This window comes from Panicum virgatum, chromosome 3N (genome assembly GCF_016808335.1).
Source record: "Panicum virgatum strain AP13 chromosome 3N, P.virgatum_v5, whole genome shotgun sequence".
Lineage (NCBI taxonomy): Eukaryota > Viridiplantae > Streptophyta > Magnoliopsida > Poales > Poaceae > Panicum > Panicum virgatum.
Genome location: NC_053147.1, coordinates 5,633,995 through 5,647,998, shown reverse-complemented (window position 1 = coordinate 5,647,998; position 14,004 = coordinate 5,633,995). Strand labels below are relative to the sequence as shown.

At 45.5% G+C, this 14,004-nt stretch overlaps 1 protein-coding gene and 1 pseudogene across 4 annotated transcripts; one reads left to right on the top strand and one right to left on the bottom strand.

The window, feature by feature from the left end:
* Window positions 1-9,726: 9,726 nt before the first annotated feature.
* On the bottom strand, window positions 9,727-11,772 carry LOC120663906 (putative F-box protein At3g52320). Of its 4 annotated transcripts, none has more exons than XM_039942854.1 (2): window positions 11,628-11,772; window positions 9,727-11,236 (listed from the first exon to the last, which is right to left on the bottom strand). In XM_039942854.1, exon 2 carries the CDS (start codon window positions 11,230-11,232, stop codon window positions 10,000-10,002), a length of 1,233 nt encoding a protein of 410 aa, XP_039798788.1. In that variant the 5' UTR covers window positions 11,233-11,236; window positions 11,628-11,772; the 3' UTR covers window positions 9,727-9,999. The 4 variants fall into 4 exon arrangements, with proteins under 4 accessions (XP_039798788.1, XP_039798786.1, XP_039798787.1 ...); XM_039942852.1 differs by lacking the exon at window positions 11,628-11,772 and adding an exon at window positions 11,367-11,491 and having other exon boundaries at window positions 9,727-11,238; XM_039942853.1 differs by lacking the exon at window positions 11,628-11,772 and adding an exon at window positions 11,316-11,363.
* A 682-nt stretch (window positions 11,773-12,454) lies between these two features.
* Window positions 12,455-13,615, top strand: LOC120667475 (annotated as a pseudogene).
* The last annotated feature ends 389 nt before the right edge of the window (window positions 13,616-14,004 follow it).

The following is a 14,004-nucleotide window of genomic DNA, read 5'->3' as shown; positions in this document are numbered from 1 at the left end:
CCTGGCCGCCCTTCCCTAGGGGCTGCGCCCCCTCTCCCTCTATTTATAGAGAAGTTTCTTTTCAATTCAGACTTGAGTTTTGTTTACATCTAGCTTTAGCTACTCTGGAACACGCGCAAAACAGCGCTGTCCTCGTGTATTCAGAACTCCACCTTCGAGAGATAATCAGATTGCCCGCATCCTTTTCTTGTTCGTTCTTCGATTGCGGACAGGAAACGATCTTCGTGATCAGGCTGATCTTGCATCAACAAGGTCGGTAACCACAGGGAGTTGGTTCAGCGATTGCATTGGCGCTTCGGGTTCACTCGTCGTAGTCGGATCGTGAGGGTCTTCTTCCGCCAAGTCGAATTTATCCCTACTCACCGAAAGATCGGGCACTCCGGCTCTATCACCTGACCTGTCGCTCAGGACGCAAAAGAGATCCCAAGTGGTGCTCCTCCTGGCTGTGAATACCCCAAGACATCGAGGTCACCGTGCGCGCCAGGTGAGTCTGGAGTCAAGCGGTCGAGTTCGTCTAAGGTGACGCCCTCGTTATCTGGAACAAACGTACTCGAAACAAACCCTGCATAACATATAAACGTAAACCAACATATGTTGCGTGGTAAAATAGTGAATGTATTGAGAGAGTGTTTTGTACCAGGTCGAAAGGAGGAAGAAGGTCTGGCGCCCGCATCGGGGTAGAATCCTACGCATAAAATGCGGATGTTAGCGTATGCTCATGTCTTTCGTCGTGACATGTAGAAACCGAAATACGAAACATAAACTAACCTGTGTAGGCCGGTATCTGTGGCCCCGGTACCATTCCTGGATACGGTCCGCCAACTGGTGGTGTCCCTCTAAACAGCTGAGCCCATTGGTCCACCCACGGCTCGTCTGCCTGTTCCCATTGGTCCACCCACGGCTGCATCTTGGTGAGCCAATTAGTTGAGCACGGCAAGCCACTCCTTGACAACCTACAAAATTGGACCACGAAGAATCGTTAGATTCGACACGAATGTATGAGCCAAGTTCATTCATAATTACCTGTGGCCCTGGCAACTGACACGCTCCAACGCGGTGGGCACCGAAAACTCCTGGCGCTGCCCAAACTGTCTCCTGACTCTCCAGGGGCAATATGCCGCAACCGTGATGTCGTAAACCAGGACGGCTGTAGTAAGCCATAAGTTTGCATTCGCGGAGCAGTGCGAAGACAGGCCTTCTTGTGCACGGGTAGCCACAACCTCTGGGCTGTAAGGCTCCCAGACAATGTCCTCGGGCGTCAGCATGTCGAGCTCCGAAACAAACTCAAGATATGCGCGTCTAACCTTTATACCTTCCAGTCAGAAATGTGCCATCAATGCAGATCACCTGAAGACAACACTGAAATGCCCTAACACAAGCAACTAGGCAAAAGAAAGCTCGTTGCAGAATGCTTTGCCCCTAGTCATGGCTGGTACGAAGGTTGTGTCATAAAAGCTTTCAGGATTTCTAGCAGCAACCTGGGATAACATACGAGATATGTTATCATATGATGCCTCGTATGTGCCGAACCGCATCTCGAACACCTTTTGTTTAGCCCACCATGCCTTCAAATAACTAATGCTGTACTAGTAAGTCTGCTCAATGTGTCGAACAATCATTTTTGGCTCATAATTTAGGTTGTCCATAATCAACCCATATATTTGCTTTGCAACAAAGTCTCATGATATATTGCGATGCGAGGGTTGAACTTCTGACATCAAACAAGTGTGCTCTATCATAATGGAACATTTCCAGTTCGACTTCTATTTTCCCTTGAATGCATGTACTCACCATGGACATCCATCATTCACACACTTCACCTCATATTCTTTACTGCCAGACTTCATGACTCTAAATTCTCACTTCAATGATATTGCCCATAGTCTCACAGCATCTTTTAAGGCTTCAATGTTTGGATATGCTGCACCTTGCACTACCTCATTCCCTCTGTACTCCCACTCCTGATTTCGTACGTCTTCTACGACATGATTGCCAAAACCATGCTCCTTCCACTCTTTTGGCAATGAGTACTGCTCGTCATCAGATGAGCCCTCATATTCTTCCATCTCCATTGCGGCTTGGTCTTCTGCCTCCATCTCGTCCACGATGCTATGTATCCTCTCTCCCTCATCAGCAAGGCTCTGTGGTCCGATGTTTTGGTTCTCTATCTCTTTTGACTCATCTTGCTCAACATAGTTGGTCTCTCTTCGAATACTCGGAGTTGCTTGATTTGCACCTTGTTGGATTTCATTTTGTGTCTTCTCCCGAGTTTGAACAAGAATGGTCACAGGCCACCCACGCTCTAGAGCTGCTTGCATGTACTTCTGCCAGTCATCAGTGTTGTGTATCATCATCAATTCCCATAAATCACTTTCTACTTCCCAATTAACAAGAGAATGGACGGTCATCACATGTGTCTCCGGATCAACACGGAACCCACGTTGCAGCCACTTATATATGGAACCAAAACTCCTCTCCAGAGGTTTATCTATGGCGCTGGATGTGCACTTAAAGGCAGAAAGATCTACTCCATTTGGCCCATACAAAACATTGTAGTCACCAAAAAAAACTTGAAACTGCATCTTGCTCGACATATCTATATATCACAGAATACTTATCGAGTTATACTCTTTACTTCACTACCTTATTCAATAATCCGTAAAAACTAAGTATGGATTTCAACTACAACATTTAAGTATTCATAACTACGTGATGACACTCAAATTCTATACCGCATATGCGAAATTCTATTATAAATCGTAATTAATTTATAAACACGTCTCTAATAGTACTGCAATTGTAATAATAAACACGTAGTTTTAATTTCCTAAACTAACAATAAACACGTATCTTTAAACTCCTACTTAAATTGGTTCTACTATAGAACTAATTAAATTTAATTACACTATAATATCAATGGAAAAATACATAAGTTAAATATAATTACCTACAGATCACAAGTGCGCAATCCGGCAGGGCTTCGCCGCTTCCCTTCTCCTCACCCCTCTATTTTTTTGGATTTTTGGTGGAATTTTTAGGCTCAAATGAGTAGGGAATGGGGGTAGGGGGCTTATATAGAGGGGGACCCTGTCGCCCGAGGGAGGCCCCCCTGTCGCCCGTTGCCCCCCCCCCCCCCCCCCGCCCCCGCCGAGCCCCCCGCGCGCGCTGACCGATTACCGATTTGCAATTTTTTTTACAAAAAAGGCCTGTCGCTCCCTGCTTGAGCGATAGGGGTCCATTTTTGAAATTTCTTGGAACGGCTATATATTTTTGAAATTTTAATTTTTTAAAATATAAAAATGAAAAAAAGACATGCGACTCACCAGGGTTGTTTTTTGGGCCGCATTTGTCGGGCCGGGCTATCACGATCACGTTGTAACACTATCACCACGATCGATTGTCGAAGTGTCGAAGTGGATGCTGTGTGCCGCGGCATCGGTGTTAGGAGCCGTCCAGCTGTACCGATGGATGCAAGGATTGGACGACGCGTGGTGGAGAGTGAGCAGTGATACAGTACATGTACTGAACGTAGAGAGAGAAATTGCATCGAGATAAACATGCAGTATTTTATTTTCCTGGGGTGCTTAGTTCCAAAAAAGTTTCTACAGGACCCGTCACATCAAATTTTTAGACACATGTATGGAGTATTAAATATAGTTGAAAAATAATTAATTATATAGTATAACTGATTAGAACGAGACGAATTTTTTAAACATAATTAGTCCATTATTTGTCAAATAACAATAAAATATAGTGCCAAAACCCAATTTTTTTAACCAACTAAACACACCCTCATATTTTTTTATCAGTAATAACGATGCACGAAAACGGTGTTGGTAGTTGAACTCCAAATATTTCTGGTTTTATAATTCAGATCGTAGGAGCACTGTACGCATATATTTTATTTATTTGATTTTATCAATAATCACGAGCACATGAATAGTAATATATTCGTATCAAGATGCATAAGTATTTTCACATCGTGATACCCTATAAAAAGTAAATGAAATAAATAAGTTTGTTAAATAATAAAATATTATCTTAAATATTCACGGATGGGATGCAAATATTTTTGTATAGATAAAAATATAAAAATTATTGAAGAGAAACACATATTTATATCCATGTAAGAATGTCCAAAAACGTTATGATGCACTTTCTTTTTATAAACCATGAAGTAAATTAAGAGACGAGATGCACATATTTTTGTGCAAATTTAAAATCATTAAATTATTGATTTTGTGTAGATACAAATATGAAAATTCTTGAACATATGAGACACATATATTTATATCCATGTAAGAATGTCCAACAAAAGTTGTGATGCACTTTCTTTTTATAAACCATGAAATAAATTAAGAGATGAGATGCACATATTTTTGTGCAAATTTAAAATTATTAAATTATTGATTTTGTGTAGATAAAAATATGAAAATTATTGAACATAAGAGATACACATATTCATCTCCATGTAAGAATGTCAAAAAACGTTATGATGCACTTTCTTTTTATAAACCATGAACTAAATTAAGAGACGAGATGCACATATTTTTGTGCTAATTTAAAATCATTAAATTATTGATTTTGTGTAGATAAAAATATGAAAAATACGAGACACATATATTTATAACCATGTAAGAATGTCCAACAAACTTTGTGATGCACTTTATTTTATAAACCATGAAATAAATTAAGAGATGAGATGCACATATTTTTGTGCAAATTTAAAATTACTGATTTTTTGAAGATAAAAAATATGAAAATTATTGAACATAAGAGATACACACATTGATATCTATGTAAGAATGTCCAACGAACGTTGTGATGCACTTTATTTTTATAAACCATGAAATAAATTAAGAGATGAGATGCACATTTTTGTGCAAATTTTAAATTATTAAATTATTAAGCCTATGATGCAAATAAATTATTGAAAATATTTTTATGCAAATAAAAAATCCTTCCGCTGAGGGATTATGAATTCTATAAATGTATATGTGTACATTTATGTACAGATTATGAATTATATAAATGTAAACGGAAGAGCCAAAGAATGAGGAAACGGAAGGCGAAGAGCCACACCTTGCTGTTTTGTAAAGTTGTAGTTTCTCTCTCTCCTCTCACTGACACTCATATCCCTTTTGAGTTCTGACACGTACCGTACCTGTTGTACTCCTTCAGCAACCATCCCACGGTTGTTGAGACCAGTGCCGGGGCACACCAGCCCCGGGATGAATTAGCGTAGGCCAAATTTTTTTTTCGAGAATACGGAGGAGAGTTGCGTATCATTGCATTAAGAAGAAAAGAAATGAGTTTTTTTTTTACAACGCGGGCTATAAGGGCGCACGCACACCTCAACAAGCAAAAATAAGACTATACGGCACTACAATACAATCGAGAGGCTCATGAAAAAACAGCCTAGCCAGGAACAAAACTACTCGTTCTCAACTGGTGAGGCCAACCTACCCTCGCAAGCTTGATTGCACCAGCTCGAATCCAATTGCTTCCCTCTTCGAGAATTCCTTGAACAAGCTGACTCAAGCTCTGTTGGGTGCCATTGAAGACCCTGGCATTGCGCTCTTTCCAAATCATCCAAGACACTAGCATTACAGCAGTGTCTAGCCCCTTCTTATGTTCTTTCGACGGCCCTTGCCGCAGGAGGAGCCACCACTCCAAAAAGTTGAGGCCGGCAGGAGACGGCGAGTTTTGGATCCCAAGAACAGAGAGCAGGGTATGCCAAACCTGCCGGGTAAAGCTGCAGGTGCAGAGCATATGGTCAACCGTCTCCTCTTCTTGGTCGCACAGCCGGCACGTTGCATCGCTCGTCAGCCCACGATGGCGTCTCCTGTCCGAGGTCCAGATGCGCTGTCTGACTGCCAACCACATAAAGAATTTCAGCTTCTGTGGCGCCCAAGTTTTCCAAATCGGCTTTGCTCCCTCAAAGTGGATGGTGCCTTGGAAAAACGCTAGGTAAGCTGATCGGGCAGAATAAGCAGCATCTGTAGTCCACTTCCACCTGATGATGTCCTCGACCCCCACCCTCAGCTCAACTGCTTCAACGATTTGCCAGAGGATAAGGTACTCAGAAAGTGATTGAGCTGGGAGGGTCCCTGTAATGTCCTGAATCCAGCGCTTGTCGCTCAGCGCCTCCGCCACTGTCCTTGAGTTCCTGAACCTCAGTCTGACGAGGTTGCAAAGTTCAGGCGCGATCAGACAGGGTGAGTTCTGGCCGAGCCAATGATCTGACAAGAACAAAGTGAGGCAGCCATCTCCAATTTCGATGTCAATAGAGGCATTGAACATTGCTTTTACCTCAGGATCATTACGAAGTCAAGGCTCAAGTTTTTCCAAGGTCTGTTAGCATCAGTCCGTTTGAGCCAAATCCATCTTAGCCGCAGGGCGTAGGCATCAAACCGGAGGTTGACAACTCCCAAACCTCCGAGTTCTGTCGGCAAACAGACAATCGGCCAAGCAACCAGGCACTGACCTCCAGTTGCTTTTTCCTTGCCGGCCCAGAGAAAACCGCGCCTCCTCTTGTCGATTTCCTGGAAAACCCAATATGGGACCTTGAGTGAGATCAGAGTGTGCACACAAGCAGCGGACATCGTGACCTTCACCAAAGTTAGCCGCCCTGCTTTGTTCATCAGTGATGCCTTCCAAGTCGGAATGTATGCAGCAACGCGATCCACCAAGGGCTGCAGGTGTGATTTGCACAGCCGTCCAATGGTGAGAGGGAGACTGAGATACCTTATAGGAAAGCTAGATATCCCAGCCGGGAGTAGGCTGCCAGCCAGTGCAACGTCGCTATCGCTGCACGCTATGGGAGCGATCAGGCTCTTCTACAGGTTTGTGTGTAGACCGAATGCTTCTCCAAACAAGGCCAGAACCTCCCTCGTGGTGACCAAATCTTGTGCAGTTGGGGAGATGAAGAGCACAACATCATCAGCATAGAGAGAGAGCATTGGTGCTGAATAACCTGATTTGCTGGTGGGACCAGGACATCAAGTGCCGTTGCTTTCATGAAAAGGCGCTGAAGCATCTCCATCATGAGAATGAAGAGCAAAGGTGAAAGCGGATCGCCTTGCCGCAAACCCCTCGCATTGCAAATCAGCCTCCCTGGATCGCCATTTAGTATGACTCTTGTCGAAGCAGTTGAGACGAGGGAGGCGATCCAGTCTCTCCAACGTGTGCCAAATCCCAAACATTGCAGAACCTGCAGCAGGAATGGCCATGACACGGTGTCGAACGCCTTGGAGATGTCAAGCTTCAACAAAAGGGTCGGCTTCCGCTTCCTGTGCAGCAATTGTGCCACTTGTTCCACGAATTTGAAGTTGTCATGAATGGAACACCTCTTGATGAAAGCACTCTGGTTAACCCCCACTAGATTGTCTAGCTCAGGTGCCAATCTGTTGGCCAGGCACTTGGCGGCCAGTTTAGCGAAACTGTGGATCAAGCTAATTGGCCGGTAGTCACTTGGCCGCTTCGGGTCTTGGCACTTTGGCAGAAGAGTGATCAGGGCCCCATTCAGCCGCTGCAGTTGCGTCCTGTTGGTGAGGTAGAAAGCTCCGAACGTAGCCAGTATGTCGGTCTTGATGATAGGCCAAGCAGATATTTAGAATTCTGCGGTGAACCCATCAGGCCCCGGCGACTTGTCGTCCGGTAGAGACTTGATCGTCTGCCAAACCTCCTCCTCGGAGAAGGGGTACTCTAAGTGGTTGAGATTGGCCGGCTGGATTTCTAAATCCTGAAGATTCAGTGTGGCACAACGTTGTGGATCCACACCTAAAATCCCGGAAAAATGGCAAAACAGCATGTCAGCCATCTCATCGTGTGAGGTTGCCAATCTGGAATCATCCTCGAGCTTCGCGATGAACTTCCTCTTGGTTCTGTGGCTTGCTTGCAGGTGGAACAGCTTTGTGTTGGCATCACCCTCACGAAGGTATGTGATTCTGGAGCGCAGTCTCACGATAGTCCGCTCCAAGGAGGCTAGCCCGAGGCACTTGCACTTCAGCTCTTTCCTTAATTGGTGTTCCTCGCTGGAGAGTTGTCGCCGATCCAGCGCGCAATCGAACCTGAGGACCAGCTCCTTGGCTACAAGAAGCTGCAGCTTGATCTGCCCAATGTGTCGTTGGCTCCAGCTTTGGAGTTCCCTGGCTGTGTTCTTCAGGAGCAGATCCACGCGCTGGAAAGGATCAGTGATGTTGTCTGGGCAATGCCAACCACGCTCAACCGTGTCCAGGTAACCCGGTATCTTGAGCCAAAAATTCTCAAAGTGGAACCGGTGCTTGGAACTGAAAGCTGCGTTCAGCGCGAGGTGCAGGGGGCAGTGATCAGACATGTCGGAGGAAAGAGCCTGCAGGAAACAAGAGGGAAACCGCAGCTCCCAGTCCACGGTGACCAGCATGCGGTCCAGCTTCTCAAGGGTTGGATCCTCTCTTTCGCTACTCGGGCTCCACCATGAAAAAGATTATTCGACCATTATTGTTTTTTCCTGCTTGCAAGTTAAAGTATTCATCTTTTGCTTGTGTTCAAATCCAATGATTTAAACACCAGCACTCCCAAGCTATTGAATTGACATCTAATACAGAACAGAAGCACCAAGTCGCATCATTGCTACTTTGCTAGCCTAGCTGGGACTCCTGCATCTGCATGTCTGAATTTTCGGGAAAAAGTACTCCCTCTGTCCCTTTTTAATGGTCGTTTTTGTGTGCGTGTCACAAGTTTGACTCGATTTGTAGAAAATATGTGCAACATTATAGTTTTAAATAAATTTATTAAAAAACTAGATTAAAAGATCTATCTAATGATATCAATTATGTATCATAAATATTAATATTTTTATATAGAATTAATCAAAATTATTTCTCAGGAAACGAAAGCGACAGTTATTTAGAGACGGAGGGAGTATGCGCTAGTTGTCTTCTGCAAACCGAAAACTGAACAGGCAGGTGAACCAAAGCCCACCCTAGCTAAGATGTACCTTTCATTTTACGCATGTTTATATGTTCAGTTGTGCAAAAGCTTCTTCCTGGCCATTTCATCGGAAGCACTAATGTTTAATATTCCACATTATACAAAAATGTGACGGAGTTAGGAATTTCACATGTAGTGTTTGATTGAAACTACTTGCTTTTTGTTGGTTTCTGATGATTTTGAAGGAGGTTTACCTGTAGGCGGTAAATAACTGTCTACAGAAATCTGCTGGCCCACTAAGTTTAAATGCTAACAGAGTTTGCTAGTTTATCAGAACAAAAGCCATCAAGTGTAGCTTTTAATATGCGGTGGACTCAACACTCAGCCTGTGCTGCCATCACCACATTACAAGAAAATTCCAGGGGTTACTTTCTCTACATGTTTACTGAACTTTGTGCATTTCCAAATCCTCATCACCTTTCATCTGATATAAAGCATCATCACAAGAACGTGCAAAATTTGTAAACAGTTGTAAAACCAAGTAGTTGCGAAAGTGTCATATCTGAATATTCTAGTCATTTTTCATAGCGTTTTTGTCATGTATACACAAGTGAACTGGATCTAAAGGTAAGAACTCTGCTCTGTCCAAGCTATCCAATTAAAAGGTTCTACCTATCCTTCAGCACTCAGCAGTGTAAATAGGGCAATACCATATGCATAGCTGGCAATATCAAGGAAGATTTATCCTTTCAACAGAAAAACATAAAAAGTGGTGTGGAAACAAATTTCACAGTTAGTAAACACTCAGCCGCATGGAAAAGAAAGTGCTACAGTGATTACGATTCTGGAACCAGTGAAATACAAAGCATACGAACTATTAGTCCAAATATCATACATTGTGCAACTAACGAGGCAGTTGCATACATATAACACGTGCTTAGCATACAAAACACGTGAGAAGGTATATATACCAAAGCATTATCAGAAAACATTACCTAATACTACAGATATATTTATGTCGCCAGATCCTCCTGTGCTCCATACTTGGAAAATCAAATTTGACCAGTACTTTCACAAGGCAAAATTTCAGTGTTTATTAGCAAGGGCCGATGACTCCGCATAATAGGGAACTAATGGGAAAATATTCTGAGGGCCAACCCCTAGAGTGCAGAGCGTGCACACCTTCCTATCCATGTCATATGATTTCAGTTTCAGGTCCCACTGCTGAAAGAAAAAGATCAAATTGCGATCCGGATGAATGGCAACCACACTATAGTCAAACTCAACTCGGCAATTCATTCTTCCAAACAGCTTGAAAAAATCCACACTCTGCTTCAGAACCCATTCTTCTGCATCATAGTCCTGAAGGACCCAAATGGACAGTTCAGTCATCTGGCGTGTGTTGTCTTTATGTTGACTCAAGCAATGCACGAGTCCTTGGGATTCACCAACAAAAGCAACATCGAAACACTTCTGGGGAGAGCTGAGGCTCCTACATTCCTTCCCTTGCCCATCAACTGCAAGTATTAGATCCTGGCGTGTATCATTATGAAAGCTGGAGACACTGAGGTGCAGCATGCCATTAACAACAGCACTTCCTGCGAAGAATGACATGCAGTAATCTGAAGACCAATGGCTATCACACCATACCCCAGTTTCAGACGAGTATGCGCGTACCTCTTCCACGCTTACAACGCTTACATAATCGTCCGAAATGAACTCGACCAACTGAAAGTGCTTGGACACGGCAGGGTTGAAAATCAAATAGGTGCAAGCCCAGCCAATTTCAGTGTCGGAGTCAGAGCCAGGGTCCTCAAGCTCATCAAATAGGGGAAGAGGTTTCCAGCCGGAGCTGGGCACGGCCACCCATTGCTCGGTGGCAGGGTTGCAGACGATATAGCCCAGTGAATCATAGGAATCTCCAGCCCTTCTGTGGCCGAAGAGAAGAAGGCCGTTGCAGGAACGCAAGAGGCCGAATTCCTCGATCCCCGGCTGCTTCCCCATGAACGAGAAAGACGCAAGGGGCGAGGATTTACCCAGCGCGTTGATGAAGCGCCCGTGGACAACGCGATCCGGGCTCACGCCGCCGGCATCGCTGCTGCCGCCCTGCGTCTCATCGTCGCCGTCGAAGACGTAGAAGCCCTCGAGGGTTTGGGGGAGCCTGTTGCAGCGGAGGCGGTCGGCGATGAGGTCGCGCCAGGCCCTGGAGACGCACTTGAACCGGCAGAGGGATTTGGCGGGGAGGCGGGAGAGGATCTCCACCAGGGCATCGTCGGGCAGGGAGGGCGCCGCGGCCGTGCTCCTCTTGGGGTGGTCCATGCCGCTGCGAATGGACAAGAGGAATAGGTTAAGGGATGAGCGTGGGAGATGATTGCAGCGCTCGCCGAGCTGGGGAATCTTACCGGCCGCCGGGGACGATGGGGAACAATTGGTTGCTTAAGCAACTTTTCCTCTAATCACTGTGTTCGGCTGGTTTGGAAGCCTTCAGCGCTACAGTATTTTTCTTTCACATCGCTCTAGCTCCAGCCTCCAGCCACCAGCCCGATAACAGTATTTTTCTCTCACACCACTCCAGCTCCAATCTGTCAAACGCGGTAAATATGCACATTCATGAACTGTACTACCAGCAGCCATCTGAAGCTAAAGATTGCCTCGGCAGAACAACGTACTACAATAAAATATTGTGTGTAATATTAGTAATACTGTTTACCTACTTGGTTTTTTCCAAAATAGTATCTGTCTTCACTCTTTACTACTGTGCACCGAACATCATCTACTCTTTAGCAATTCGCGCGCCTATCATTCACTAGTAGTTATCTAGCTTAACCATAGGAGACGGAAAAAGGGGGCATGTGCACCAGAAGCCGCCCACACACTGGCCAGCATTTATAGTGTGTACTAGTCATGGAAATATCTATTCGTGTCATTTTCAGGTTGGCATGCAACTTGCATGCAGATTGATGCAAAAGAGAAGAGAGATATTTCCAACAGTGAGATAAATATGAGATACAGAGAGCGCTCCAGATATTTTCAGCTACTGTGTTTCCCTTTCCTACACTGCTGGGTGCTGGGCATTGGCAATCGGCTAGCTGCGTCGACGACGCGGGGACCAGAGTACCGGAGTGGATATGGAGCCTTCATCACTCCGGTCATAGTCTGGGATAAGAATCATTAGGATAAGAAGCAGCAGCAGCAGCAAGATATTTGGGTACAGTGCACTTTTTCGTACTTGCAAAAAAGACAGAACATCAACTTCTAGAGATCCACTTCTTATCTTCTAGAGGTATTTGTTGCAAATATTGTGGTCTTTCCATGTCAAGATATTTGTTGCAAATGCGTGTGCCCAAATTGCTGACTGGGCAAAAGCATACAAATGAGTAGCTCAGAAAGACCACAACTGAGTAAAAGCGTACAATGCTTTGCAACAAATGTTTTGGTTTGAGTATGATATAGCTCTAGACAATTTATTACTTCAACCAATAAAGCTACATGTTTCAGACACGATACCACGAATAATGATCTTATTCGGGCATAATAACCAATGCCAATGCAATCTATCTGCAGCACAACCACCGTAATCTACTGAAGCGCGGACTTCGTCAACTGGGAGCGGAACGCCCTGCCGCTGCACGCCTCGCCGGGCATCCCCTGCTGGGAGTGCCCCGACTTCTTTCCCGTGGCGGAGCACCGCACGGAGGGGCTGGACACGTCGGCGAACGGCGACGGGGTGAGGCACGTGTTTAAGCTCAGCAAAGCCGCCGACGTGGGCTACTACGTTCGTGCCGGTGGAGGACGGCGAGCAGGCCGACGTCCGGAACTGGCGCCGGATCGACCACGGGCACCTGTTCGCGGCCAAGTCGTTCTTCGACGCGCGCAGGAAACGGCGCCTGCTCTGGGCGTGGGGTTGACGAGATGGACAGCCGCTCCGACGACGTCGCCAAGGGCTGGACCGGCATTCAGGTGACCACCGCCCCCATGGCATTGGCATGCCTCCTAACAATCTGACAGAAAATTTCTGGCTTTGCTGAATGGCTTGGCCGCTTGGGTGACTTGCAGTGCAGTCGTTTCCGAGAGCCCTGTGGCTGGACACCGACGGGAAGCAGCTGGTGCAATGGCTGGTGGTGGAGATCGAGACGCTGCGGAGGAAACAAGTCACTCTGCTGGGCGCGGTGGTGGGCTCCGGCGGGCTGCACGAGATCGCCGGCGTCGAGACCCTGCAGGCGGACGTTGAGGTGGTGTTCGAGATCGCGAACCTGAAGGAGGCCGAGCCGCTCGACCCCAAGTGGCTGCAAGATCCCCTGAAGTTGTGCGCAGAGAAGGGCGCCGCCGTGCAGGGCGGCGTCGGGCCGTTCGGGCTGATCGTGATGGCGTCCGGCGACATGCGGGAGCAGACCACCATCTTCTTCAGAGTGTTCAAGCACGACGACGCGTGCAAGGTTCCCATGTGCACCGACCTAACAAGGACCTTGTCACAAGGTTCTGCAAACTCTTGTAACTGCAAACTCGGTGGTGTCGTGTGCAAGGTTCACATGTCATGTGCACCGACATGCGGTCATAATAATCAATGCCATTGTGCTGCAGATAGATTGGCATTGGTTATTATGACCGAATAAAATCATTATATTCGTGGTCTCGTGTCTGAAACATGTAGCTTTATTGGTTAAGTAAATTGTTTAGAGCTATCATACTCAAAAGGAAACATTTGTTGCAAAACATTTGTACGCTTTTACACCATGAAGCCACATTTGTGGTCTTTCTGTACCTTGATACAGCTGGGTATACACGAAAGGAAGTATATTCATCGCGTCGTGTGGTCTAGATCCATTGTATTCTACACAGAAAATACATGAACATATCACTTTCACTCTCTTTCTTCAAAAGATTACACTCATTGTCTCCCCCAACTCTGATTGAGTATTATATTCAACTTTGGACTGAGTTTATGATAAAGAGGGGAAGAAATATCTCAAGAAATTATGTGGTAATAGAGGCACTTACATGACCTACTAATCAGGTCATGTTATAATTAGTTGGACAGTAGTACAAGCTAAACTTGTTTTTCTTCCTCATCAAGGAAATAGGACAAACATT